Raw genomic sequence first — 24,799 nt, 5'->3', positions numbered from 1 at the left:
TCCCAGGCAGATCTAGGGCAAGGCAGGGCCTGCTACTCTACGGAGAGGTCCCCTCCTCTATGACCCTCTTGGTGGGAGTCTGAGCACCCTTTGCAAAGACCGGGCACGCAGGGTTTGTCTGTTCCAAGAGGCGCAGGGTGGGTACCTGGAAAGCTGCGAACCACATCAGCCAGTCCAGGCGGTAGTGGTATGGCGAGATGAGGCATGGCTGCCTCCAGGGGTCGCCTGGTTTGCACTTGAACTCATAGTCTTCCCACACTGCATCAGGTGCGCTGGCGTTGGGGCTCACTGTGCCCTGCAGAATCACCTCGGTCCGCTCTTTGGTGACACTGGGGGAGATGAAGGCGGCCAGTGAGTCCACGGAACCTGCCTCCCCGCAGGTGGAGAGGGCCTTGGGTTCATGCTTCCCAAAAGTGCGTCGGGATGGACACAAGGGTGGAGCCCAGTGCCCAGCCAGGACGCCTGGCCATACCTTCCAAAGGCCCCATAGGTGTTGACGATCCTGAGCGGGTTGAAGGAGGTGTTCATGATCTGCCTGGAGCTTAGCAGATTGATAACCACGGGTACGCTGAGCCAGGCCACCAGGATGCCCAGGGAGATGTTGACCACTTGCCGCACCAAGCAGCCTAGCCCGAGGGTGGGGGTGGGGGTGGGGGAATTGTTTCTCACCAGCCAGGCTCCTGATCCCAGGGCAAAGCTGCACTATCCCTTCAGAAAACCTTGCCTGCTAGTCTGCCATTCAAGGCTCAAAAAGACCTACAGACACATCCAGCCGGGCATGTAAGATACTGCCTCCCAACCCATGGCCTGAGGAAGGTACCTGAGCCACACCTGTTATGCTGGAGCTAAGAACATCTCCCAGAGCAGTGTGAAGAATGAAGTGTGACTGTCTAAGCAGGGGACCCTGGGAGTGGCTAAAGAGACAAGTGACCTTGGCCCAGGCCTGATAAAGGACCCTAGATAGTAGATGCTCCCTCCCAGGGCCTGTGGTTCAGTACACACCCTTTGAGTGCTGTGACCTGGTGGCTACCCAACCTTCCTACATTTTCATGAGGCTTAGGCAGGAGGGTCATGGGGCTGGTGGGGTTGGGAGCTGTGTTGCTGGTTTACCTCTGTCTCTGGGCTTGGGCTGGACCCTTTGTGTATCTTCCCTCTGCATCTCCAGGACTTGCTTCTTTAGGCCTTGAGGTCCTGAGGGAAACAGGAATCCCAGAGCTGCATCGTCGAAGCAGGCAAGGCTGGGCACGATGGTGAGCCAGTTCAGGAAGCTCAGGTTCCCACTGATGATGAGGATTACCTGTGGGTGCAGACTCACACTATGATAAGCTTAGGACCCAGGGCTGTATGTATCTGTGCCGGGTGCCCACGCCTCAGTAGCCCAGCAAATGCTCCAGGGGGGCTTCTGAGCCCCTCTCTGCTATTCTCTCAGTTCTGGTCCCAAGTTCTCTCTAAATGTGTGGCTCCCACCGAGACCCCAGGTGCAGAGCCTGCTACACATGGATGTAGAACCCACACAGGAATTGGCAAGCCCAGGAAAGGCTGTGGAGGTTTGGCTTGATCTATCAGTGTGGTGCCCTGAGCATCCTGGACTCCCTGGGACATATCAAGGGGCAGCTCTGGGATAAGGCAGGCCTAGTGGGAAGGGCTTGAGGTATAGACCTTGCCTGGAGGTGGGGGCATGAGAACCTAGAGGGATCTGGAGCTCACAAAAAGCAAAACAGGAACAAGAGACAACACGGTGGCCTAGGGCTGAGACCTGGAGGGCAGTGGAAGCCGGCCACAAATGAAAAGGACAGAGACTGGGAAGCCTGGCTTCAGTCTAGACCTTTAAACAGACTGGATGGATACAGATCACATGGCAAAACACACCTGCGCTGTGTGCAGCTCAGGGGCTTCGAGTTAGGCTCACACCATGTGGTTACGATAGTCAGACACCCCTACTCTGAGACATTCTGTGGAGCCTTACAGCAGTGAGCTCTCCTCACACTCTGATGATACTGGGCTCTCTTGAGCTTCACAGAATGGGAGACACAAGGTGGCTTCTGGGGTACTATGGAGGGTCACCCCATAGGTGACATCTACCTCAGAGTCCTTGTGCTCCTGCAGTAGACATGACTTGTGCTGAGCCACGAGGTAGACTACTTTCCAAGATGGCCACCACAGGACTTCACACTCCCACAAGTGCAGGAGGGAGAGGGCTGAAGGTTGTGGCTCAACATTATTACCATCTGGGGCTGCCACCTGGCTTACAGCCTCAGGCTGATCCCCGCACTGATCAAGGCCCTGCTGCTCAGAGGTGTCACACCCTCTCTTGTCCTCCTGAACACTTGGGTGCCTCATTGTGGAGCATGGGCATTTCCTAGCATCCCTTGTTGGCTACATACACCTTCATCACACGCTGCCCACCTTGTCATTGGGTGGTTGGAAGGTTTAAGATTATGCAGTTTACAACCAGAGCTTTCTATACCAGCTGAGAAGCCTCTACCCACTCCACAGTGAGACTTCTATGGGTGCAGGGCCAGTTACCTCTCCCCTCCCTTTTGGTATTCATTGTGGATGGACATGGTATATACAGTATCTAGACAGGCAGGTTCTGTTTAGGTCTACTGTGACCTAGGGAGCAGAGACTGGGGTGGGGTGAGGGCAGAGGAGGCAGCTCTGACTTCCCAGAGCTGGAAGGAGATATGCAAAGCTGGTTGACTGGTGCCTGGGAACCCAGGGGACAGAGAAAGATGTAGGAGAGCTCCTGACCATGGTCTCAGTAAGATTGCTCTCTCATGCCAAAGAATGCAAGTCCTGGCTCCCTGCGGGTGCTGTGGAGGCCATTTACGTGCCTGTGGAAGACATCCGAGCACCCCTGTCTGTTCCTAGAAGCTGTACCAGCCTGCCTGTTACCTTCTGTGACTGGCCTGGTCTGCAGTATAAAACCTCACTGGACAGCTGGACATTGCTTTCATATGGGTCCATCTTTTCTTGAGGGCCAGTGAAAGAACCCAGGTGGTCCCAACTTCTCTCTTTTTCCTGGCTCTGGATTGATTAGACTATGCAGTGCATTGCTGTTAGGCCAGGCGCTTCTGTGATCTGTGTATTTATTGTCCCCAACTAGGGGAACTTGAGGGAGTGACTTGTTTATGTTCCTCACTCCAGGATTCATTTTATGTGGACTGGATCCTCTGTGTAGCTGCATTTCGATGCTCCGCTGTCTCCTGCTTAGCCTCAGCTCCAATCCTGAGTGTGTGTGTGTGCCCACTCTCACACATTCATTTAAATGTGTTGCATTTAAAATGTTATCCGTCCACAGGGAACGGAGTCCTAGAGTAAGGAACATGAACAAGTCATTCCCTCGAGTTCCTCACGTTAGGGACAACAGTGTCAGATCACAGAAGCTCAGAAAATTACGACCAGAACCAGCTTGAAGAAACAACACGGGTCCTGATCCAATTTCCAAAACCACTGAGAAAGACAGACCACATGGAAGAGCAGGTTCAAGAGTGACAGTCAGCCACTCAGCTGGAGCAAGGAGTGATGGGAGAACGGGGGAAACCACACAGTTAGAAGGAGGCGTGATGGAGAACGGGGGAACCACACAGCTAGAAGGAGGTGTGATGGAGAACGGGGGAACCACACAGCTAGAAGGAGGCGTGATGGAGAACGGGGGAACCACACAGCTAGAAGGAGGCGTGATGGAGAACGGGGGAACTACACAGCTAGAAGGAGGAGTGATGGAGAACGGGGGAACCACACAGCTAGAAGGAGGCGTGATGGAGAACGGGGGGAACCACACAGCTAGAAGGAGGAGTGATGGAGAACGGGGGAACCACACAGCTAGAAGGAGGAGTGATGGAGAATGGGGGGAACCACACAGCTAGAAGGAGGAGTGATGGAGAACGGGGGAACCATATAGTTGGAGCGAGGTGTGATAGAGAATGAGGGAAGGACACCCTCATTCAAGCAGTGAGGTGTGGTGGTGCACGTCCCAGAACTCAGGAAGAGGTGCACAAGGGCTGCAGTTTAAAGCTAGCCTCAACTACTATCTTAACAAAACAAAAACCAACCAAGCAAAACCAAACAACCCCTCCCCCCCCCAACAAAACCCAGTGAGCTGGGTGTGGTGGCACATGCCTTTGATCCCAGCACTCGGGAGGCAGAGCTCTGAGTCTGAGGTCAGCCTGCTCTACGTAGTGAGACCCTGTTTTTGTTTGTTTGTTTTTTGTTTTAAAGTGAGAGATGCCCATCTAGTAACTAAAAAGAACGAAATGAAGCCCTCTTCAGACAGAACCTGACTCTGTAAGTGTGGAGCTAACCAGTGCACAGCACTAAAACGGTGAAACGCAAAGCCAAATTTAGGCCGTTGGAGAAACAGCTCACCGGCAAAGAGCACTCCCTGCTGCTGTAAAGGACCTAGCTCACAGCATGCAGCTTAAACCTGCCTGTAACTCCAGCTCTGGGGCTTCTGGCGCCCTCTTCTGGACTCTGCAGCATCTGCACTCACATGTGCACAACCTCCCCTCCCCCCAACCTTATACATATATTTTTTAAAAAATCTTTAAAAATTTTAAGTCTTTAAAATTCTTTACAATAATAAAGAATGTATCATGACTGTGATCACTGAAAACAATGGGTATACAAATTAGCCTGTAACACAGCTCCGTTTTTGAGACAAGGTCTCTAGGCCCAGGTTGTCCTCAAACTCCCAAACCTCCTTTGTCAGTTTCCTGTGGGTGAGGTTACAGGTGTGTGCTGAGTGCTTGGCTCACTTTGATAGAAGAGAATAAGCATCGCATGTGGGAGCCTGACTTCCAGCTAGCTGACGGAGCATTGTTTCTGGGGTGTCTGTGCAGGTCCAGAAGAGAAGCATTTGAAAACCAGCCAGAACAATGATGCTCTACCCAATGCCCTGGGCATTACCCACCCACCAAGGGTCTGGAAAGAATAAGAGGGTCCAGGAAAGGCCTATCTCTACTCCCAGGGCTGGATGCCACCTCTTCCTTCTCAGGCCTGTGGGTGTCCCTGCTCCGTGAGGGACAGGTGGTTCACGGGACAGTTGGTGATTGAGTCCTCAGTAGTCACTGTTTTCTTTCTGCTGGTAGCCACCTCAGGCAATTCAATTCATCTCTAGCTCCTGAGCAGGGAGGCTGCACCTCAGCACCCTGAGGTGAGGCTCTGACTAACCACTTTGCTGAGACGCCATGTCCATCTGCTGCAGATGTTTGTCTGCTCCTGCTCCGGCGAGGCTGGGGTGATGTCCTACGGCCATGAGCGTGTGTGTGTGTGTGTGTGTGTGTGTGTGTGTGTGTGAATATTCCCCATGGGCAGGCTCAGCGAGCTGAACTGGACCTTGCACTGCATGAGGCCTCCTCAGCTGCCTGACAGCCATGGTTGCATGCCCAGGGAGCTCTGAATGTCATGGACCCTCCCTGAGCTCATGGCCTTGTTGGTGGGGGCCACTGGTATGAACCTATTTTCAAAACTCCCCGTACTAGGTGGGAGATCCCAGAGAACCAAGTGCCACAGAGCCCACTTTGTATGTACCTGTTGTGGAAAAGCCAACAAGAGCAACTGAAGGAGGGAAGGGTTTGGCTCACAGTTGGAGGGCGTGCAGTCCATCAAGGAGGGGGAAAGCATGGAAGTCAAGGTGGCTGGGCACATTCTGCCTGTGGTCAGGAGGCAGAGAGAGATAGGTGCTGGTGCCTAGCTCCCTGTTCTCCTTCTTCCCATTTCATCCAGTCTGGGACTCTAGCCTGTGGGATGGTGCGACCCGTGTTCAGGGTGGTGGGATCTTTCCTCCTCAATTAATTCTCTCTGAAACATCCTCACAGACACGCTCAGGCATTTGTCTCCTGGAGTGGATTTGTCACCTAGAGCCAAGGTGACAACGCAGGTTAACCGTCACCAGGTGGACTCCTGTTTCTAATAAAGCACTGAGGAGAGCCTGTGACACTTCACCCAGGTGGACAGATGGTGACTGAGCTCAGAGGTTAGGCTCGCTCAGCCCACGCAGTTCAGAGTCCCCTCCCCACATGGCCTATTTGTTCAGTAAGACTGGAATTCATCACGCAGCACACGCTCGGTCCAAGTGCTCCAAAGGGGCCTTATCTTACTTGTTTTCCTCCTAGCGTCACTGTTGCCTTTTCCTCTGAGGGAAATGAATCTCGTCACAGCCCATCTGTGTTTACCCCTGGCCGGCACAGTCCTCAGCGAGCTCTCAGTGCGCTCTGCAGATGACCGGCCTGGAGTGGGTGAGGCTCGGGGACAGCAGAGGAAGATGAACGTGTGTTGGTGGAATTTAGCCCCAGAGAGGCTACAGCAGATGTTCCAGGCAGATGCAACATGACCCCAAAAGGAAGAGGGGGAATTTCTGGATGTCCCTGCTGGGCTTGCAGTTACCACAGAGGACACATTCTTGCAGGCAGGCTTCCATAGGAAAGACAGGAGCTTGAGAGGACCTTCCGGAGGGTATGCATGTGGTCATAAGGACCATCCACAGAGGTCATGCATGCAGTCCGGGGACCTTCCGCAGAGGACATGTATGTAGCCACAGGGACCTTCCACAGAAGACGTGTGTACTCTCAAGGAATCCGGGTAGCCCCATGAGGCCTTAATAAAGTAGATTCAACCTCAAAATCTGACTCTCCCAAGATCCTTTCCTGCCTTCTGATTGCTGAATCTCAGGCCCAACCCCACCTCCTTCTTGTTCCTTGGTGAGGACTGATACCATGGTGGGCCTCGGATGTCCTGACCTAGCTCAGCAGCGGAGGCTGACCATACCGCCCCTTCCGGGGTCATCCCCTCCTGCGGCCATGCAGGGATCCTAGGAGCAGCTGTGTAAACCGAGTGTGGGAGGAAGTGAGTGAACTCAAGCTCTGGCCCACAGGAAGGAACACAGGAACCAGTGGGTCAGAGTGGGAGCAGTGCGGCTCCACACCAGGCTGCACTCAGGTGCCACAGCGCTGCATGGTCAAGAGCACGCAGTCACGCCCAACACCTTCCACACGGGCTCCTGGGATGGTTAAGGCCATGCACTGCTCAGACCAATCCTAGTGGGCAGGAAGTGTCTCAGCTGGATCTGGGGACATGGGACCAGGACTGGGGAGAAGCCATAGCCCTGCATAGCTCCATCCCTCTAGACTCGATGTGGCCAGTTCCATGTTCTCCACCACAAGAGTCAGGTGGAAACTGCTAGCCAGGGATCCCCTACTTGACAGAATAAACACTGGGGATGTCTTGCTGTCCCTGCAAGGACTACAGGAGTTAATAGTGGTTCAAGATGGTTGGTAGGTCCTGGGAGGGTGTGGTGTAGGCTTTTTCATTTTCTGGGGTCTACCACATGGGGGTTGCTGGGAGAAGCTTGCTGCACAGCCCTGTTTCTCGTATCTGTGCAGCTGGCTCTGCAGGAAGCGATTCCCAGCCCTGGTCTCTGCAAACATCCCTGGGTGCTTAGTGTGCAGCACACGTGCCTGTCTTGGTTCTCACTCCCTGGGGCTCTGGGTGATATTCTGGAAGGGCCGGTCTAGGCACCAACTTCCTTTCTAGGCCATCAGGTCCAAAAGCATCCCCATTACTCTACCCAACTCAACCTTATACATGGGTCAGAACAAGATGGAGACACACTTGAGGCTATGGCTCTTCCCTCATGTCCGATCCATCCAGCTGGATGGCCCTGCTTCCCAGGCAGGGTGGGTCTGGGTGTGGGGGCCAGTAGGGCACATCTTTTCGTCATCTCAAGATTAGCACTGTCTGTGGCCTTCAGAAAACTCGTGGGAAACAGGCACTCCAGGGGATGCTGGCTCTGAGGAGATATGAGCAGTTAAGCCATAGGGAGATGCAAGGAGCCCCGAACACATGACTGAGAGAAGCTGGCTAGAGAGATGACTAGAGATGGCTGGAGAGTTGTGGTCCCAACTCCAGGATGTTTTGGGAAGACTGAAGGCCAGGGGTCATTTTGGGGGAAGATGAACCAGTGTTCACCAAGGAGACTCAGGGGAGGAAGGCGTGACAGTGATGGTGCATACACAGTCCCCACTGTCCAAACCAGAGAGCGCTCCTTGGACTCAGTCATGTGCACTGTCACACTGCCACTGCGAACCACATCAGTGTGAAGTGGCTCACAGTGGGGACCTGGGGCACAAGGACTTTTCTGTGATCTCTGCATCGTTTCTAGAAGTATCCTGATTAAAATACAGAACAAAATGGAGCTAACCTATTGGCGCACTGGGTGCTGGCGAAGAGGGAGGAGCTAGAGATGGCTTCGTAGCCAAAGGTCACTGTGGCACAGGTGCCAGTGAGGCTCAAAATCTGCTCACAGCCAGTTCTGATTTAAACCCAATCCTGCGTAGAGAGGAAGGGTGTGAAGAGGAGAAACAGGCTCATGGATCCGAACTCTGCACCGAGGAGAACATGGCGTTCCCTCCTTTTTAACTAGTAAATTTGAAAATAGCTGAAACGGAAGTATTTATTCCCAGGCAAAGCTGCCTTGAGAAGGACGCCCATAGTCACGGGCTGGGCCACTGCAAGGCTTCCAAGCTCTGCTCGACTGTGCACACTCAGCGTTGCCCAGGCTCGGAGAACGGACTGCCTGGGCCTCCGTGGACCCTGCAGAGAGAGGGGCTTGTCTTTTGAGTTTGGGGCAATGAGCCCAGACAAGGAATCCACACTAGGCTGGAAAACTACACCCAGGTCTCTCTCACTGACAATCATGCAAAATCTGAAACAAAACACTGGCAAATTAGCTCCAGCAATATATTAAAATATCTGCAGCATGACCAAGCTGAGTTTATTCTAGAATATGAAACGCGTCCAGCCTGAGCAGCAGTAATGTAATTCATCTCATTAGCATATCGAAGGGTAAAAAAAAAAAAAAAAAAAAAAAACCAGCGACCCTCTCCTGACTGACAGGAAAAATGTCAGCCTTGGCCAACATCCGTTCATGACTGAAAATGGAGAACCAAAACCACAAGATGACCCTGGTCTGGCAGCGCAGGCCTGTCATGCCTGCTGCTGGGGAGGCTGAGGTGGGAAGATCATAAGTTTAAGAGCAGCCTGGACCACTTATCGAGACCCTGACTTGAAAAGCAAGATAAGGGTGAAGCAGAGCAGCGCGTTCCTGTGCCATCGGACCCCCGGGAGTAAAGGCAGGCAAATCACAAGTTTCAGGCCAGTCAGGGTTACATGGCAAGACCCTGTCTTAAATAAACAACTTACCCTGATGCCTGGTAGAAAGAAACAGAAATTTTAGGATTGACTTTAAGAACACAGGGAGGGTGCATGGAGCCATAGCTCAGCAAGGTCTGTGTTGCTGCTCTTGGGCAGCTCCCCAAGGGCAACGAGAACCCTCCGTGGGCTCATGGAAGCTGAGAAGGGGACCCTGGAATCCAGACTGGATGGGACACAGTGGGGGCCTGCAAGGGGTGAGACGGAGCTGGGGAGGCCTCTCCCCATGGCCATGGGGCTAACTGAGAAACGACGAGGCAGACTGTAGACACATGGGGACCCTGAGTGGTGGCACCTTGGCACAGCCTACCTGGAAAAGGATCTGCAGCACTCCATGAAGAATGCGCATCCGCCGTCCAAGGAACAGGAAGAAAGGCACAAGAAGCTCCACGAAGTGGTTGCTGAGGGTCTCAAAGCGGTGGAACCACCATGGTGACCTGTGCAGGTAGTAGGCAATCGGGTTGGGCACGGGCTGAGTCTGTGGGGACAAAAGTGGGCTTTGAATTACCAGCCTTGGCTGCCTGGGGCTGGGGCTGGGGCTGGGGGTGGGGGTGGGGGTGGGTACTGCCCTGGCTATGATGGAACCTTCTGCTCTCCAGCCCTGTGTATGTGCAACTGGCCCAGGCTGTTCGGTCTGGGGGACTTCTGTGAGCAGGCTATTTTTGAAGCAAAAGCAAATTTCTAGTTATGTTTTAAACCCTCAGTATCTATAGGCAGAAATGTAAACTGTAGTTGAAGGAGACATCTTTAAACACTTGTGAACAGATGAAGAATCTAAAGATACAAGAACCAGCAGAACTGTGGGTGGCTGCTGCCTGGGGCTCATGGCTCCCTGAGGTGACAGTGGCTTGCCATCCAGCACTCACAGTCCACCTCAGGTCTCCCACTCACTGCTGAGCTCCATGGGCCCTGGGGTGCTTTTGCCCTCTCGGGATCTCCAGCAGATCCACGCAGGCTTGTGGTGTAGCACATGGGCTCAGCATAAGAGAAACTGAAGTCAGGGGACAGGTGTCACAGTAGCAGTGGCCCTGAACAAACAGGAGAGAAAGTGAAGGTGGCAGAGGAAGGGCTGGGACGATGTTCGGTTGACAGAGCTTCGTATTTTGCTGCTTCCTAGGCACAACCCCCTTGGAATTTCACCTTGGCTATGGGGCACTTAAGGAACCCACTTGTCAACCCTCCCCATTGTCATAGGTGTGGAGCGCCTGCCAGAACACCTCCCCTCAAGCGCTGGGCTCCTCTGCGAGCCCTGCTCTCCACTCCACGCAGGGGTCCTGCTACTTGAACCATCCATGTGATCACAAGAAAAATAAACAGCTTAGTAGGACAGGACAGAAGCCAAGTTTTTCATTTAAGGATGCTTCAGGCCACCCTCCACCTAGCTCCGTGGGGGGCACCACCTCCCCCTTTTAATTGTTTGCCAACAGAATGAGCAACCAGTCCATGCAAAGTGTCCCAGTAGCCCTGTGCCAGAGACAGAGGTTGTTGCAAGATTTCTGTCTGCCTGTCCCAACCTTCTCCTCAAAACACTCTTGGCTTGTTGCCACCACCCTGGGCTGCATTTGCTGCCCTTGTCACTGTCCCCTGTTGGGCAGATTCTGGGAATCAGTGTGGAGTTCCACATCCGCTAGCCTTGAAGACTGGAGACGCCATCTGTAGAGGCGATGGATGTCGATGGATGGGGAGGTACAGCAGTTCACCTAGCACTGGACTGTGTCACAGCTTCTGGACTCTTGACACTCCCAGATGTCCCATCAAGGTGAGAAAGCAGAGGACTGAGGGAGGGTGACCATGGCCACATGCACACTGGCAAAGGAGTACAGAGCCGGGGAAGACATTGCCTCAGCTCAGTATGGAACAGCACCCGCGCAGTGAGTGTTTTACATCCCTACAATGTCTGTCAGCTTGCAGTGCAATGCACTACAAAGAGAGAAACTCTGGCAGTGACCTCAGCTCAGCAAGGGGTCTAAGCAACCTCAGTGAGGCAGTTGCTGGGGGAGGGGACTAGAAACTGGGTTTTACAGGGAGGAGCCACGGCCCCAGTCCTGTGGGCTTTCCTGTGCCGGATAAAAATGAGAGTAGTAACTCAGAAGGCAGTGTTCGTGAGCAGTGATTACAGGCCTTCCTGGCAAGGTGGGCCACTCGATTTCCCAAATGATGCACCTCTGCTGAAGGCATCCTGGGGGGGCACAGCCTTCCTTGATCTGTGGGCCAGGCCTGACTGTCCAGCAGGGTCTGTTCTGTGAACTGAGGACTCGGTGCAGGCCTGAGGGTCACAAGGGAGGGCTGCAGCCTCTGTGCTCACTGTGCCAGCGACAAGGCTCATTTCTGTTCCCATAGAAGCTGTGGAGTGGGTAAGTGTGGCCGAGGTGGGGTGGCAACATCGCATCCCATTCCATAAAGCACAACAGAGCCCCGAGAGCTCCTGACATGGCAGCCTGCTGAGGCCCAGCACCATGGCTCGTCAGACAGCAGTGACAAAGTGTCTCACAGGCACCGTGTAGGCCAGACCTTGGGCCACAGTTTACAAATATGTGCTACAAAGAGACTCTCTTACATAAGAAGAACACAAAGAAACATGGAGGGCGAAGATACCTAGTTGGGGATCTGGAGGGTGGCACATCTTGGGGAGATACAGGTCTGGGCTGCTCTCAAATTGGTCCCTGACAAGAATGGTCAAAGAACAGAAAAGTCAGCTCCTCCTCCTGGAGACAGAAGATCACATGCTTGGGGTTGGTGTGACGAGGACACCTTGTTGTCATCCTGAAGACAAATTTCCTCTTTCTCTCTTTCTTCCTTCCTTCCTTCTTCCTTCCTTCCTTCCTTCCTTCCTTCCTTCCTTCCTTCCTTCTTCCTTCCTTCCTTCCTTCCTTCCTCCCCTCCTCTCCTCCCCTCCCCCCGCCTCTCTTTCTTTTTCAATACAAGATCTCTGTGTAGCCCTGGCTGTCCTGGAATTCACTCTGTAGATCAGGCTGGCCTCAAACTCAGAGATCTGCCAGTTTCTGACTCCCAAGTGCTGGGATTAAAGGTGTGCATCACCACCACCCAGCTGAGGATTAAACTTCTTAGTTATCAAGAGCCACATGTTGACTTGATCACTGGCTTGCTGCAGCCCTCATCACTGGCCGGACCCTGCCATCTGTGGACTGGTCCCATGTGGAGCCGAGAGGAAGGTGGCGCATGTATGCACAAGGCAGGTCCAAACCTCGAGCTCTAGGTTGTTATGGGTGAGTCACGGCTCTTACACCAGAATACTGCTTACCACTCGGGCATGACAGTGCCAAGCCCCTCCCTGGAATGACTCACAGTGACAGTGAGGCCTCAGCACAAACAAGGCCACGGTGTTCTAGGAGCAGAGCAGACCAGCAGCCTAGGGATCGTGGGAATCAGCTCTTGGAGACTTTGGGCTTGAGTGAAAGGTCTGGAAGCTGTGCCCTTTCGGTGCTGAGCACCAGCTGCTGGCTGCTTCCCACATCCCAGGGTGACTGGAGGTTTGGAGAAGGAGATGTGCTCATGTAAGGATGGCCACTCAGATGACCCAAGCACTGTGAGCTGGAGGAGGCAATATGGCTTCCTCTGAGGTCCAGATTAGCATAGAGGATGGCTACCACAGGTCCCCACTAGATGTGCACCCGATGGATCATCTGAGAAGGGAATCTGTGTCCCCTCTCCTCAAGCCCCAGCTAGGACACAGGACTGTCCATCAAAAGAACACAGGCAAGGGATTTCTCATGGCCTTATGAAGTTAGGTTCACAAGAATGGTCCCTTCATGAGGAAGGACATAAGGACATCCCACTGTTACCTCCATCTGAGGAAGGCCACAGCACTGTGAAGGTCACCTTACTGTGAGGAAGGCTGTTCCGAGGAATGTCATTTCTATGTAACAGGCGTCTCCCTTCCAGATGAGGAAGGTCGCTCTGCTGTGAGGGAGCTCACTCTACTGTGTGGACAGCCACATGCAGCAGCACTGCCGTGTCTCCCCTGATGTGTGGGACAGAAAGAACCCTGCGGGACCTGGAGCCTCACATCCCAGGACCCTCAAAGCCTGACACGGGCAAGAGAAAGATCCCTTCAAACTCAAATTCAAAAGCTCACGTGGCTGTAGCAGGTTTACAATTCTTCTTATGCAAGAAACACATGCATTTTAAAAGCCATTAGTCTAAAAGCTAGCAATATTGGAGCTTTGGCTTTGCTCCTATGTTTTGTTTTCATGTGACTTGAGACTAACACATTTAAAATATTGTCAGCTCAAGCTTTGGATTCAAACGTATAAAGGTGTAATTCCGAGGCACCGGCAACTGAGGGGAGCAGGCAGGGCACAGGGGAGCAGAGTGTTCACTGGCATGTCATTGCCTGAGGCAAGGCTGGGATAAACCACTTCAGAATGTTCTGTAGGATTCCCATGGAAACTGCAAAGCGATACAGAAACCACACAAAAGGTAACAGGGAAGGAATTTACATTTACACCATCAAAAAAGCACTTGGCAGGTTTATCAGCAGAAGTGGCTGAAGAGGAAAAGGGTCTCCCTTCCAGGACTGTTCATCAAAAGAACACAGGCAGGGGATTTCTCATGGCCTTATGAAGTTAGATTCACAAGAATGGTCCCTCCATGAGGAAGGACATAAGGTGTGTATATGAAGACAGCAGTGGAAGCCGAGATGAAGGCAAACGAGAAAAAGAATTAAAGGGAAACAAAGCACTAGTGACCCAAGGGACAGCTTTAGGCAGTGTGACACACATGTAACACACATGTAACACATGTGGATACACGTGTAGCCTGAGCCCCAGAAGATGGCGCATATGAAACATGTTTCAAATGCTGATGAAACCCATAAACTCATAGATACAAGAAACACAGAAGACCTCAGCATATATAACAGGAAGGGAATGACGTCACCCTAATCAGACGAGTCAAGATTTGTGTAAACGGAAAAAGAAATAGAATGAAGATGTGTTGGAGAAGCAGAGGAGGACTCCTCCTGAGGAATGACGCAAGCGAGGAGACAGACCATCCTTAGGACACTAACCTGCCAGCACAAAGTGCTCAACTAAAGGGGAATAGACATTATCAGGCAGCACGCTGAGAGATTCCACCTCCTACAGGCTGCACCAAGAGAAGGTAAAGGAAGCTTCGAGGGCGGAAGGAAAGCCGAGCACAGGAGTCTGCAAGTCTACTGAGGAGCAGAGGGCTGCTTTCTGCTTTAACTATCTTTAAAAATTAGTTTAGCCTATGTGCATGCGTGCATGCATGTGTGCACACCGTGTGTACCACAGCGCATATGTGAAGGCTGAGGGCAACTTTCTAGAGTCAGTTCTCCCCTACCACTGGGTGTCTGGGAGATTAAACCCAGGCCGCTGGGCTAGCTTGGCAGGGGCTGTTTATTCACTGACCCTTAGGTATCTCTAAATTATGTGAACTTCAAATAACATACAGTTTGTGATGTATAAAAGCAATCAGTACGACAATAGCAGTGGGCATTGCTAGAATACTGTTGGCAAACTCCCTCAGGAGGATTAATTACTATCACTGGAAGGTGAACCAAGGTGGCCACTCAGGATTATGTCTTATACATGCATACACGATATAGGTACACACAGACACACACAGACACACACATACATACACACACAGACATACACACACAGATACACACAGACATACACACACAGACACGCACAGGCACAGGCACAGGCACACAGTATAAATCCTAAAATGACCACAGAAACAAAATAACAAAGATCGACACAAAGTTCTAGCTAACAAGCCAAACAATGACTAAGTAACCAGATGAACAGTTACAGCTAGTAAAAGGGGAGAAAATAATCAATAAATCCACACAAAGTCAGAAAAAATATAAAGATAAAAGATCGATGGTGGGAAGAGAAAATAGCGAGATGACAGACGGAGACACCTCTGTCTCAGAGAGTACAGCTGGAGCAAGTGGCCGACTCCATCAGACTGGGTAAGTTAATTAGACCCAGTGGCACACTGCCCAAGAGAAGTGACTTCCAATGTGAGCTAAGAGGTAAGGATGAAGTAGGCACCTCCACAAAGGCACCTGTCACCGCAGCAGAGAGCGAGGGAGAGAGCAGGAATGAAGAGGCAGACTTAGGGCGCCCACGGGTGTGGTAGCACAGACATTTATGCCCCGAACACAGCTCGAAACACATAAGCAAAGGGGACAGAACTACAAATCAGTGTAGACGTAGTTTTAACTGGGGATTTCAATCTCTCTCTCTCTCTCTCCCTCCCTCTCCCTCCCTTCCCCCTCCCTGCATACAAGCAGACAGAGATTAAGGAAGAGCAGAGAGGGCCTGCTCTCGGGAAGCGCTACCAACCAACATCAACCTTGTTGACCTCTGCCTCGCACACAGCGCACATCTTCAGGCCCAATAGGAGTGCCCCCTTAGAATGAACCAAATCCTGGACCACAAAACGGATTTTTGAAAAAACAAGTCTTAAGAGACCTGTGGCATGCGAAGCCTTCTCTCTGCAGTAAAGGAATTACATGAGACACCAGTAAGAGAAAGGTATCGGAAATTCTCACATATTTTGAAATGGAATTACACACTCTAAGCTTGGCTTCACATTCCAGTGTGTAGTATGTCACCTAATTCCCAGAGTCACCTGGGAAAGTGTGTCACCAAACAAAGTCCAAGGTCCCAGAGTCAGAGGGGCAGTCGTGCGTTTCTGCCCTCACCTCTGCTACGACAACGGTGGCCTGCAGACCTTATACCTGCTTGTCTTCTCTCAGATGAGAATTCAGCACAGAAGCTGACCTGGAGATAGACGCAAGCCCACCACCCTGGGCTGGGCCTGGTGCTTATCCTTCCTAGTGATGTGAGGTACAGGCCTGACTCTGCAGCACGGTGTGCTTGGGGGCCTGGCATGCACAGGCCCGGGAAACATATAAAAACCATTTTTTTTTTCAAAGAAGCTGCCGTCGGACAAGCACATTAAGCCTCAGCGACCGGGCGGCTGGGTACAACAGTCACTGCTTGCATAAAGTTAACATTTACAGCTTTCCTGGGGAACGCTCAACCTTGGGACAAATTATTCCCAGATCAGTGGGCCCCTAAATTGCAGGGCATTCAGTGACCCTTGTCCAATTACAGCCCAAGACAGCTGGTAGTGTGTGTCTCCCAGTTGCAATTAGAAGCAGGATCTGTGGGCTGGAGGCCCACACTGGGTGGGTTCTGGGTGCAGGAGGGGGAAAGGTGGTACTGTACTTTGTGATGTTGAGTTTGTGGGGGCAGCTCCAGCCATGGGCCCACACATGTGTGTCTGTATGGGCGCCAAGGGGTGGATGAGGGATACCACTCTTTATTGGATCATGAGACCCTACTGGGCCAGGCCAGCCATGTATTAAAGAACTAGTGAGTTCTTGCCAGGTATGGCAGTACACACCTTTAATCCCAGCTTGGGGAAGGCAGAGGCAGGCATATCTCTGAGTTTGAGGCCAGTCTGGTCTACATGGGGACAGCCAGGACTACATAGAGAGACCCAGTCTAAAAAACAAAACAAAAAGAGAATGAGTTTTTGTAGTGTTGAGGCACAAGCTACCTCGGTGCCCAGGAAGGAGCCTGACATGATGTGAGATGCCACCAGCCAGAAGCTTTGGCCTGAAGGCTCTATCCCAGGAGAATAATCAGCTTGATGCCCATGAAGCGACTCATAGAACCTGAGAGGCATCCAGGCCAGAGGGGACTGGCCTGAAATCACTAACCCCGACTGCAAGACCTTCCTGGGCCTTGAGTGAGGACAAAGAGAAGCAGGAGCGGCAGCTGGGGAGGCTGAAAGGCAAGTGTCTCCTCCGTGCTCTCTGCCCCAGGCTGTCCCAAGATGGTCGGACAGGAATTTGCGCCATTTGTATTCACCTCATCTCACACATGGTAGCTCCAGGAACAACCACCGGGACTTTGCTCTGGCCAGAGTTCCAGGCATGGGGTCTTACATCAGGAATGTCAGGTGGCATGGATCAAATGTGAAGAGATGTTCCATATCACAGAGACAGAGGATGGCTCCCTGTGAGTCTGTGGCTTGTATAGAGCCTGGCCCATGAGGTAAGTGGCCTCTTTTGCTCAGGTGCCATCCAGTCATGGACACCACTCCTTGCAGTTGGCAAGCAGGAGAAAATGCACTGAACTGGTACCCAGACGATGTGCCAAGTAGAACTGAGAGTTCAGAGCCAACCTCCTAGCAGAATAGAAACTTCTCTCCAGTGGACCCACTCTACAGACAGCCAGACTCCACAAGCTCACAGGAGCCTGTGCCTGTGGCCAGGAGGCTGAGCTCCAGGGATGGGAGCCTGGTGGGTGTTCCTGGAGGGCTTGGGGACTGGGACACACAGCCTCACCAAGCCTGACTTATGTGAGGGCTGCTACCCACTGTCCTGAGGTGAAAGGATGATATAGAGAGATACCACGAACCCCCCCACCCCCAACCATGTGTGTGACCTGACGTGTCTCCAGTTGACAGCCCCTCCTGACCTCTGTCATGGGTGAAACAGTGGTTCTGATGCCACCATTTAAAACACTGTACATGTATTTATTTATTGTGTGTGCATGGGCAGATGACATACAGCATATGGAGAGTGGAGGACAAGCAGAAGGGGTCTGCTCTCTCTAACATGTGGGTTTTAGGGATTGAAGTCCAACTGTCAGACTTGGTGGCAGGCACCTTGACCCACTGAGCTCCTGGAATTCGGGCATTTGAAATGCTCTCTGGCACAGCATCTTAGCATGCTGCTTTCTGAACTCTTGGAAACAGCAGTTAGTTTAAAAGAATGGAAGAGAAGACGTGGGCCTTCATGTGTCCACATGGCTTTGGCAGGTACAGACGGCTCTATGGAGCCAGGGCCCTGAAAACCATATTGGCAACTGACTTCCCAGAGTCGCACTGAAAGACCAGAGTGATGACAAGATGACAGAGGTCCCTGCAGGGAGGTAGTGGCCAGGGCAGAGATCTGCCTCCATCCCCACACTGTTCAGGTTAAGAAACAGCCCAACTGAACATGTGTTCCTAGACCACACGGGCCAGCCTCATCTGACCGAGCCCTCCCAGGAGGCTGCCCGAAAGCCAGGGCTGTGGAGGCAGGCATGTGGTCAGTGAGAGTATTCTGTGTAAGAGGTAGCACCCTCAGGTCCCTCTTTCTCACAGTGCATTCCTCCCAGCGCCTGCTGAGGGACCGGCAGATGGCATCTTCAGGCTGGGCTGTCCCAGCTCCAGTGTGTGTGTGTAGCATCTGAGACACATGCCCACCCCCAAGTGTTTGGCACCCTCAGGAGTTAGTGCTATCCTTGCTGCAACCTGGGGACATCGTTCCCATCTTTAGAGATAGGAAACCTACACAGGAAATGAAACCTCCTACACTGAAGAGACAGAGGAGAGACTACAGCGATGCTAAACCAAGCTGCCTGTGGGCACAAAGTACATTCCCAGTTAGAGAGAGGAGGGACGGGAAGAAAGCGGCAGAGTCCAGGTTCTCAGCCCTTGCAGCAGGCTGAGTCCACTGTGGCAGGCATACCTATGTAATGTACATATACATAGGTGTACAGATACACACATGCCACATATGTAGACACACAGGGATGTGCATCCACACGCCCATGGGATATGCATGCTGAGCCTGCCAGTTCCCGGCATAATCATGGCACTGGTGTTGTGCTGACCACGGTGGAGGTGACATCAGCTGCTCTTACCATGGGCTTGACACTCTAACTTAAAAACAAGTCATACCGCACAAAGGCTTCTTTTGTGCATGTCGAGGCTGCAGGGCTTCACCAATAATAGGAGCTGAAAGTGATTTATTTCCTTGGATTAAAGGTCAGCTCGGCAAAGCAACAGTGCAAACTCCTATTACCTCATTCATGTTGCCCTGAGCAAGGCGCGGAAAGGGCGGGCAGGGTGATGGGGGGGGGATTAGAGAATGGGTGGGGGGCGGCGGGGGGAAGGAAGGCAGAGACAGAGGGAGGGAGAGACAGATAAAAGGGGAGAGGGAGAACGAGAAGACAGGAGAGGAAGAGAGAAAGAGGGGAAGAGAAGGAGAGAGAGAAAGGGAGAGAGGTGTAAGGGCTAGAGAGAGGGAGAGAGGCGGGTACAGCCCTCTGTGGGCAGTTTGGTTCTTAGGCTACCAAACATCTAGCGCTCAGGGAAACAAAAGGCAGCTGTCCTTGCTAGTACTTAGTTATAGGATGGAGCTTTCTCTACGAGTGACACACCCGGCGACAGGAGGTGTCAAGGTCTGACTGTGAGGGACGGAAGCATCTGCTGTGGAGGGTTTGGATTCATTCGCTGGTCAGAGGCAAACACACAAACACGAAACACTCCCTGCTGCACTATGGTCACTGCACTTCAGACTGTGGTACCCAGTTGCTATGGGTGATCTGTATTTGTCTCCATCAGCAAATGCTGTGGGCCATGGCATCTCACAGCACTCTCTGGATGCTGCGCACAGTGGACTGTGACTGTCAAGCTGTGGACAAAGCCCCGAGCTTCTTGGCAGATGGTGCTCCAGCAGAGGACATGGTGGGAGAGGCTGTATGACATCAACACAGAGCTGAGCACCCGGCCTGCACAATGGTGATCAGTTTTCGCGTGAGCCCCATTTGAAGAGAGCACCGCAGTAAGCAGCAGGGCCCAGAAACCCACTCGTCTCTTCCAGGCACAAAATACAGGACCTGTGAAGTCACATTGTATGTAGTCCCGCCTCCAGGGACTGGTGTCTGATATCACACAGAAGACCATGTGGAGAGTCTCATGGGTGGTGTGGCTGCTAGTGGGCTGGGCTTGGAGCTAGGACATCATGATATGGAAAGAATATGAAGATCATCAGCTTCAGGGCCTTTTAACCTTACTGTGGCGTATGAGTGAGAGAAGCTCAGCAGAAGCCATTCCCTGGGAGTTTCCTGGGCTGGCCATGCATGATCCTCGTGGTGTGAACTCCAGCACATGGTCAGCTGTAACTCAGGGACCACTGGCGCTCTCCAATGTGCTGGCTGGCTGTAATACTACGCTTCCAACAGCCATAGCCAAGGAGCGTCTATACTTGGCCTTTGTCCAGACTCTGGGCGCACGGCTCCTGGCAGGGTGGCCCTGGGGGAAGTATTCTGTTTTCCACAATAAGTCCATGCTGGGGATGCCTCTCCTGGGTGAGCTTGGTCAGAGATGCCTGGCATGAGTGTTCTGCTTACCAGACCCCAGGGCCAGTGCTGAAGCTGGCTATCTATGGTCATGCCCATATGGCGAATCACTACAACTCAGACCAAGACACTCAAGCTTCAGGACTCAATGATGGGGATCCAGAGAGACCACATATCTTTCTTTGGCCTATGGTGTGTACTTCACAACAAACAAATCTCAACGAAATGTCCCCAGGTTCTAGTCTACCTGTCATTTGACTGAACATGGCTGTGGGAACCCCAGCTTATAGCCAAACTGGACAGACAGGGTGGAGCACCTGGGACACCTGTGTCTCTGGATGCTGTTAGGTTGAGACTGAGGTCTCTTAGAGCTCAAGGGCCACAGTTTAACCCATCCATAAGCATCGATTCCACAAGGCCGGGCCTGGCATCGGCCTGCCCCACAAGCACAGCTGCACCCTCTCTGCCTGCCCATGTCCCTGCAGGGCTGAGATGGAGGACTTGACCCTGACATGTTTTGCCTGAAGCCGACCAGGGCTTCCCTCTCCATCCTGCACGCTGCCTGTGACTTGTATCACCAATTTCACAGGTAGATACCCACATGGACAGTTATCACAAATGATGTAGGATCTAACCAGAAAGTTGGCCTCCTGTTTGGCTGGATGCTAACTGTGGAGCCTGAGGAAACACAGCTCTGAGAGAAGGCACTGTGTGGGTGGTGCACTGAGGAGCGAGCACCCCACCCTGTGCTGAGGGCCTTCTCCCCACTACCCCTTCCCACCCAGCCCAGGTCAGTTGGGTCTGGCTCTGTCCCAAGGCCAGTCATGCCAGCTCTGGTCTAGTGTCCGTTGCCCCTTCCTTGATACTGGGGCCTGGACAGGCACTCTCTTCAAGCACACTGTTACGTGACTAGGCCAGTCTTTAACCAGGAAGAGCTAGATTTTGGATAATTTCTACTATCTGTAGGCTGGCTAGTGGCATATCCTGTCCACTGACCACACTTGAACAGAGCACCACTGTAGCATCAACCTGACCCATAAGATGAAGGCACTGCCTTCACCCACCTGGCCGATAGGCTCAGGAACCTTCACAGTTGACCTTCCCTGGGTCAGAGTGCAGCAGTGGCCATGTGCTTCTATGGATGGGATGTGATCCCTGTCTCACATGTGCTTGGCCAGGCCCTCGGGAAGGGGACAGGGATCCAGCGATGCTTCAGAGCTCTCCAGTGGGCCTAGGCTTACAGTGAGATGTGGGATGCGGAATATGTGGATAAAAGCACAGGCTTTAGTGTGTTCTGCAGAACAGGCCTCATGTGGCTTTGCGTCAAGGAGACATTGGTCCATCAGTTCCAAGAACTCTGCATCCAGGCAGTCCCTAGACTTGCCAGTGCTAATCTGCATGCAGACTATGTCCATGGACCTGACACCCATCATGCTATGTGGGTGTGGGGCCATCTTAGGAAGATGCTGCTGCCTGAGGGTCAGGGGCAGCCCAGGCTTCACTGTCTAGGTCTCTGAACCCTGTCCTCTGTGCCGTGGTCTATATACAGCCAGCTACTCATTCTAATGGCTGCTCTCCTGTCAGTGCAAGGTGAGAACCCCACCACAGGAAAGAGGAGACGTGTGGGGTCCCTAGGCAAGTAGACACAGGATGTCTGGGATAGATGAGGGTGATGGGGGCTCTTGAGACTTTAAAAAGTGAAGTCTAGCCATCCTGGCTAACCACAGCAGACAGTGCATCCCTGAAGCTGACTGACAGCGATGGGCACACCAGAGGTAGAGCTGCATGGGCTTGTGTCTTCAGCGGCTAGAGAACTTAAGTGTCTAGAGTCAGCATAAAATGTGACGAAGGTTGAGCTTAGTACCCGCAGCTCTCAATGGAGAGAGGCAGTGACTAACTCCTGTTCTCCAGCAGTGGGCAGTGTGGGCTGGGCAGGGAGAGGGAGGGAGCGTGAGATACATGCCACTGGCTTGGGGTGTTGGGCAGATGGACATCACTGCAATGTCACATGCCCTTGGATTAATTTGCAGGACGAAGCTGTCCCTGCCCTCATCCCCAGTACAAGCTCATGAGCATCTGGGAAGGGCAAGCTTGTTTTGAGGAGTGGAGACTTGGTGCCCATGCTGACTGTCTTTGGGAGTACATCACAGCAGGAGGTGTGGGGTAGCCTCATCGTGCACCTGCAAGAGAGACACAGCCAGAGCTGCAGCTCCTAGGAGAGGGCCTACCCTGACCTAGAGGGAGGCCTGGACAGAAAAGGGAACCAGGTAACCAGAGGAACTGGCCCAGCAGGAGGGAGATGCTCTATAAGTCACCTGGTCACCTGCCCCTGCTGCAGAGAAAGGAGGAATGAAGGGACCTCTGAGAGCAGCCAGACTGATGCTTCGGCCACCGCCAGGTCTGTGCTCACCTCATAGTGGAAGTCCATGCAGGTCAGATCCAGCCAGCACTTGTCCCCACGGACCTTGATGAGGCCCTGCAGATGCAAGAGAGAGAGGACAGCGTCAGGCATGGGCTGGCAGTTGAGATACAAGGACCTCAAATAGGATTTACTTCTAGGAATGAGAAGTGATCCATTCCCAAAGGCCAGGTTGTTGTGTTTCAAAGAATAAGGGAGGGGCCTATTTCTTGTGGGAAGTACTCCAAGAGCTTGTGATAACTGTGCAAGGCTCAGGACTGAAAGCCAATATGCTCATAGCAGGAATGGCACCCTCTATGCAGTGGGTGCCTCTGTGATCGTTGGGAGGCATTCTGGGGATGAGACCTAGGGCCTGGCCCATTTTAGGCAATCACTAAGCTGCACCTATGGGCTGTTCTGTGCTTTCTTTAAGGCCATTTTTTGGGAGTTAGGAAGATAGCTCACTTAGTAAAATACTTGCTGGACAAGCACGAGGACTTGAGTTCAGTGCTCAGAATCCACATAAAGAGTTGGCCAATGGTGGTGCACACTTATAGTCCCAGTGCTGGGGGTGGGGAGTGAGGATGGAGACAGACACATGCTGGCCAGGCGCTCCAGCCTACTTGGTGAGCTTTAAGTCAACGAGGGATCCTGTCTCAAAGGAGGATGGTGTCATTCCCAGGATTGACACTCGTGGTTGTCCTATGCTTGTGCAATCTCTCTCACATACACATACAGATGGGGAAACAATGTGCTTACAATATAAACATTAGGGTGTGAAATGGGTAATGTCAACCCTGAGTGGCAGAGAGAGGAGCATCCCAGAAGCTCACTGGCTTGCTGTGTGAATCGATGAGCTCCAGGGTCAGTAAGAGATGGTGTCTCAAAAAAAAAAAAAAAAGTGTAGTATGATAGGAAACACCCGATACCAATCAGCATGTGTGAGTACCCCACCCCCATGCACCTGTACACACTGAACACAAATAACACAGAGCTGTTAAAATAATGCACTTGTGTCTTTAATGAAAGACCGGGACCCAAAGGTGCAGATCTCATACTGCAGGTTCCCAGGCCTTGTCAGCTGCATCTCAGTGGGGGATGAGAATGCGCTTCTACACACACATGGCTGCTCGCATTGATGAGTCGTGCTGATGGGAAGCCCAGGCTCCAGGCTGCCTGGGTCCCTGTAAGCAGAATGAACCCAGTGCTGAGGATACTGAGCACTGGAGAGAGAAGCTTCTAAGGAGCTTATGTGAGTCAGATGAGACCTTAGGCAGAGCAGCTGAGAGGTGGGAGTAGCACCTGGCAGTTGGTCCTCATGGCTCTGCCTCAGCCACCTCCAGATACTGCCTACAGGTAGCTCTGGGCCTGTCTACCTTCTCTCAGGAAAGCCATGGCCAGGTGGTCTGCAACTATCCCTGAAAGAACTAGAAATCTTAACTTGAGATATAGAGATTCATCTGTAAGGTCTCACACTAGTGAGAGAGAAGGTAAGAAAACAGGCTCAGAGGAAAGAACCCAGCATTCTGAGGTGGTAGTTCCTGTAGCTACAACTGTCCCAGGAAAGTTCCTCTGACTCTATGCACCGCTATCCATCCATCTGCCTGCTCCACATTTACATACCACTCATTTTCTACCACCATCCATCAACCACCTATCTATCCCTCTATCTAACACATTCCCCACCTACCAGTGCATCATCCACTATTCATCCCTCATCCATTCACTTATGTGTCACCCAACCACTTATCATCTACCCACCCATTATCCATATCATTACCCACCAATCAAACATCAGCCACCCACCCACCCATTTATCAATTAATCCATCCATCCATCCATCCCATCCATTCATCACATCCATCCATCCATCCCATCCATTCATCCATCCATCCATCCATCACATCCATCACATCCATCCACCCATCACATCCATCACATCCATCACATCCATCCATCACATCCATCCATCACATCCATCACATCCATCACATCCATCACATCCATCCATCCATCCATCACATCCATCACATCCATCCATCCATCC

The 24,799-nt window shown here is 52.3% G+C and overlaps 1 protein-coding gene across 2 annotated transcripts in view; it reads right to left on the bottom strand.

Moving 5' to 3' along the window:
* Positions 1 to 24,799, bottom strand: part of Lmf1 (lipase maturation factor 1) — an 80,350-nt gene that overhangs the window by 5,802 nt on the left and 49,749 nt on the right. For both annotated transcript variants that reach the window (XM_021149399.2, XM_029471135.1), the window contains 5 exons: positions 22,765 to 22,830; positions 9,521 to 9,688; positions 1,111 to 1,297; positions 473 to 626; positions 146 to 329 (listed from right to left, as the gene is read on the bottom strand). In XM_021149399.2, the coding sequence (XP_021005058.1) occupies positions 146 to 329; positions 473 to 626; positions 1,111 to 1,297; positions 9,521 to 9,688; positions 22,765 to 22,830 (759 nt within the window). The remainder of the gene's footprint in view (positions 1 to 145; positions 330 to 472; positions 627 to 1,110; positions 1,298 to 9,520; positions 9,689 to 22,764; positions 22,831 to 24,799) is intronic.

Source organism: Mus caroli, chromosome 17 (assembly GCF_900094665.2).
Source record: "Mus caroli chromosome 17, CAROLI_EIJ_v1.1, whole genome shotgun sequence".
Classification (NCBI taxonomy): domain Eukaryota; kingdom Metazoa; phylum Chordata; class Mammalia; order Rodentia; family Muridae; genus Mus; species Mus caroli.
The sequence above is the reverse complement of the archived record's forward strand: the minus strand, read 5'-3'. Positions and strand labels throughout refer to the sequence as shown.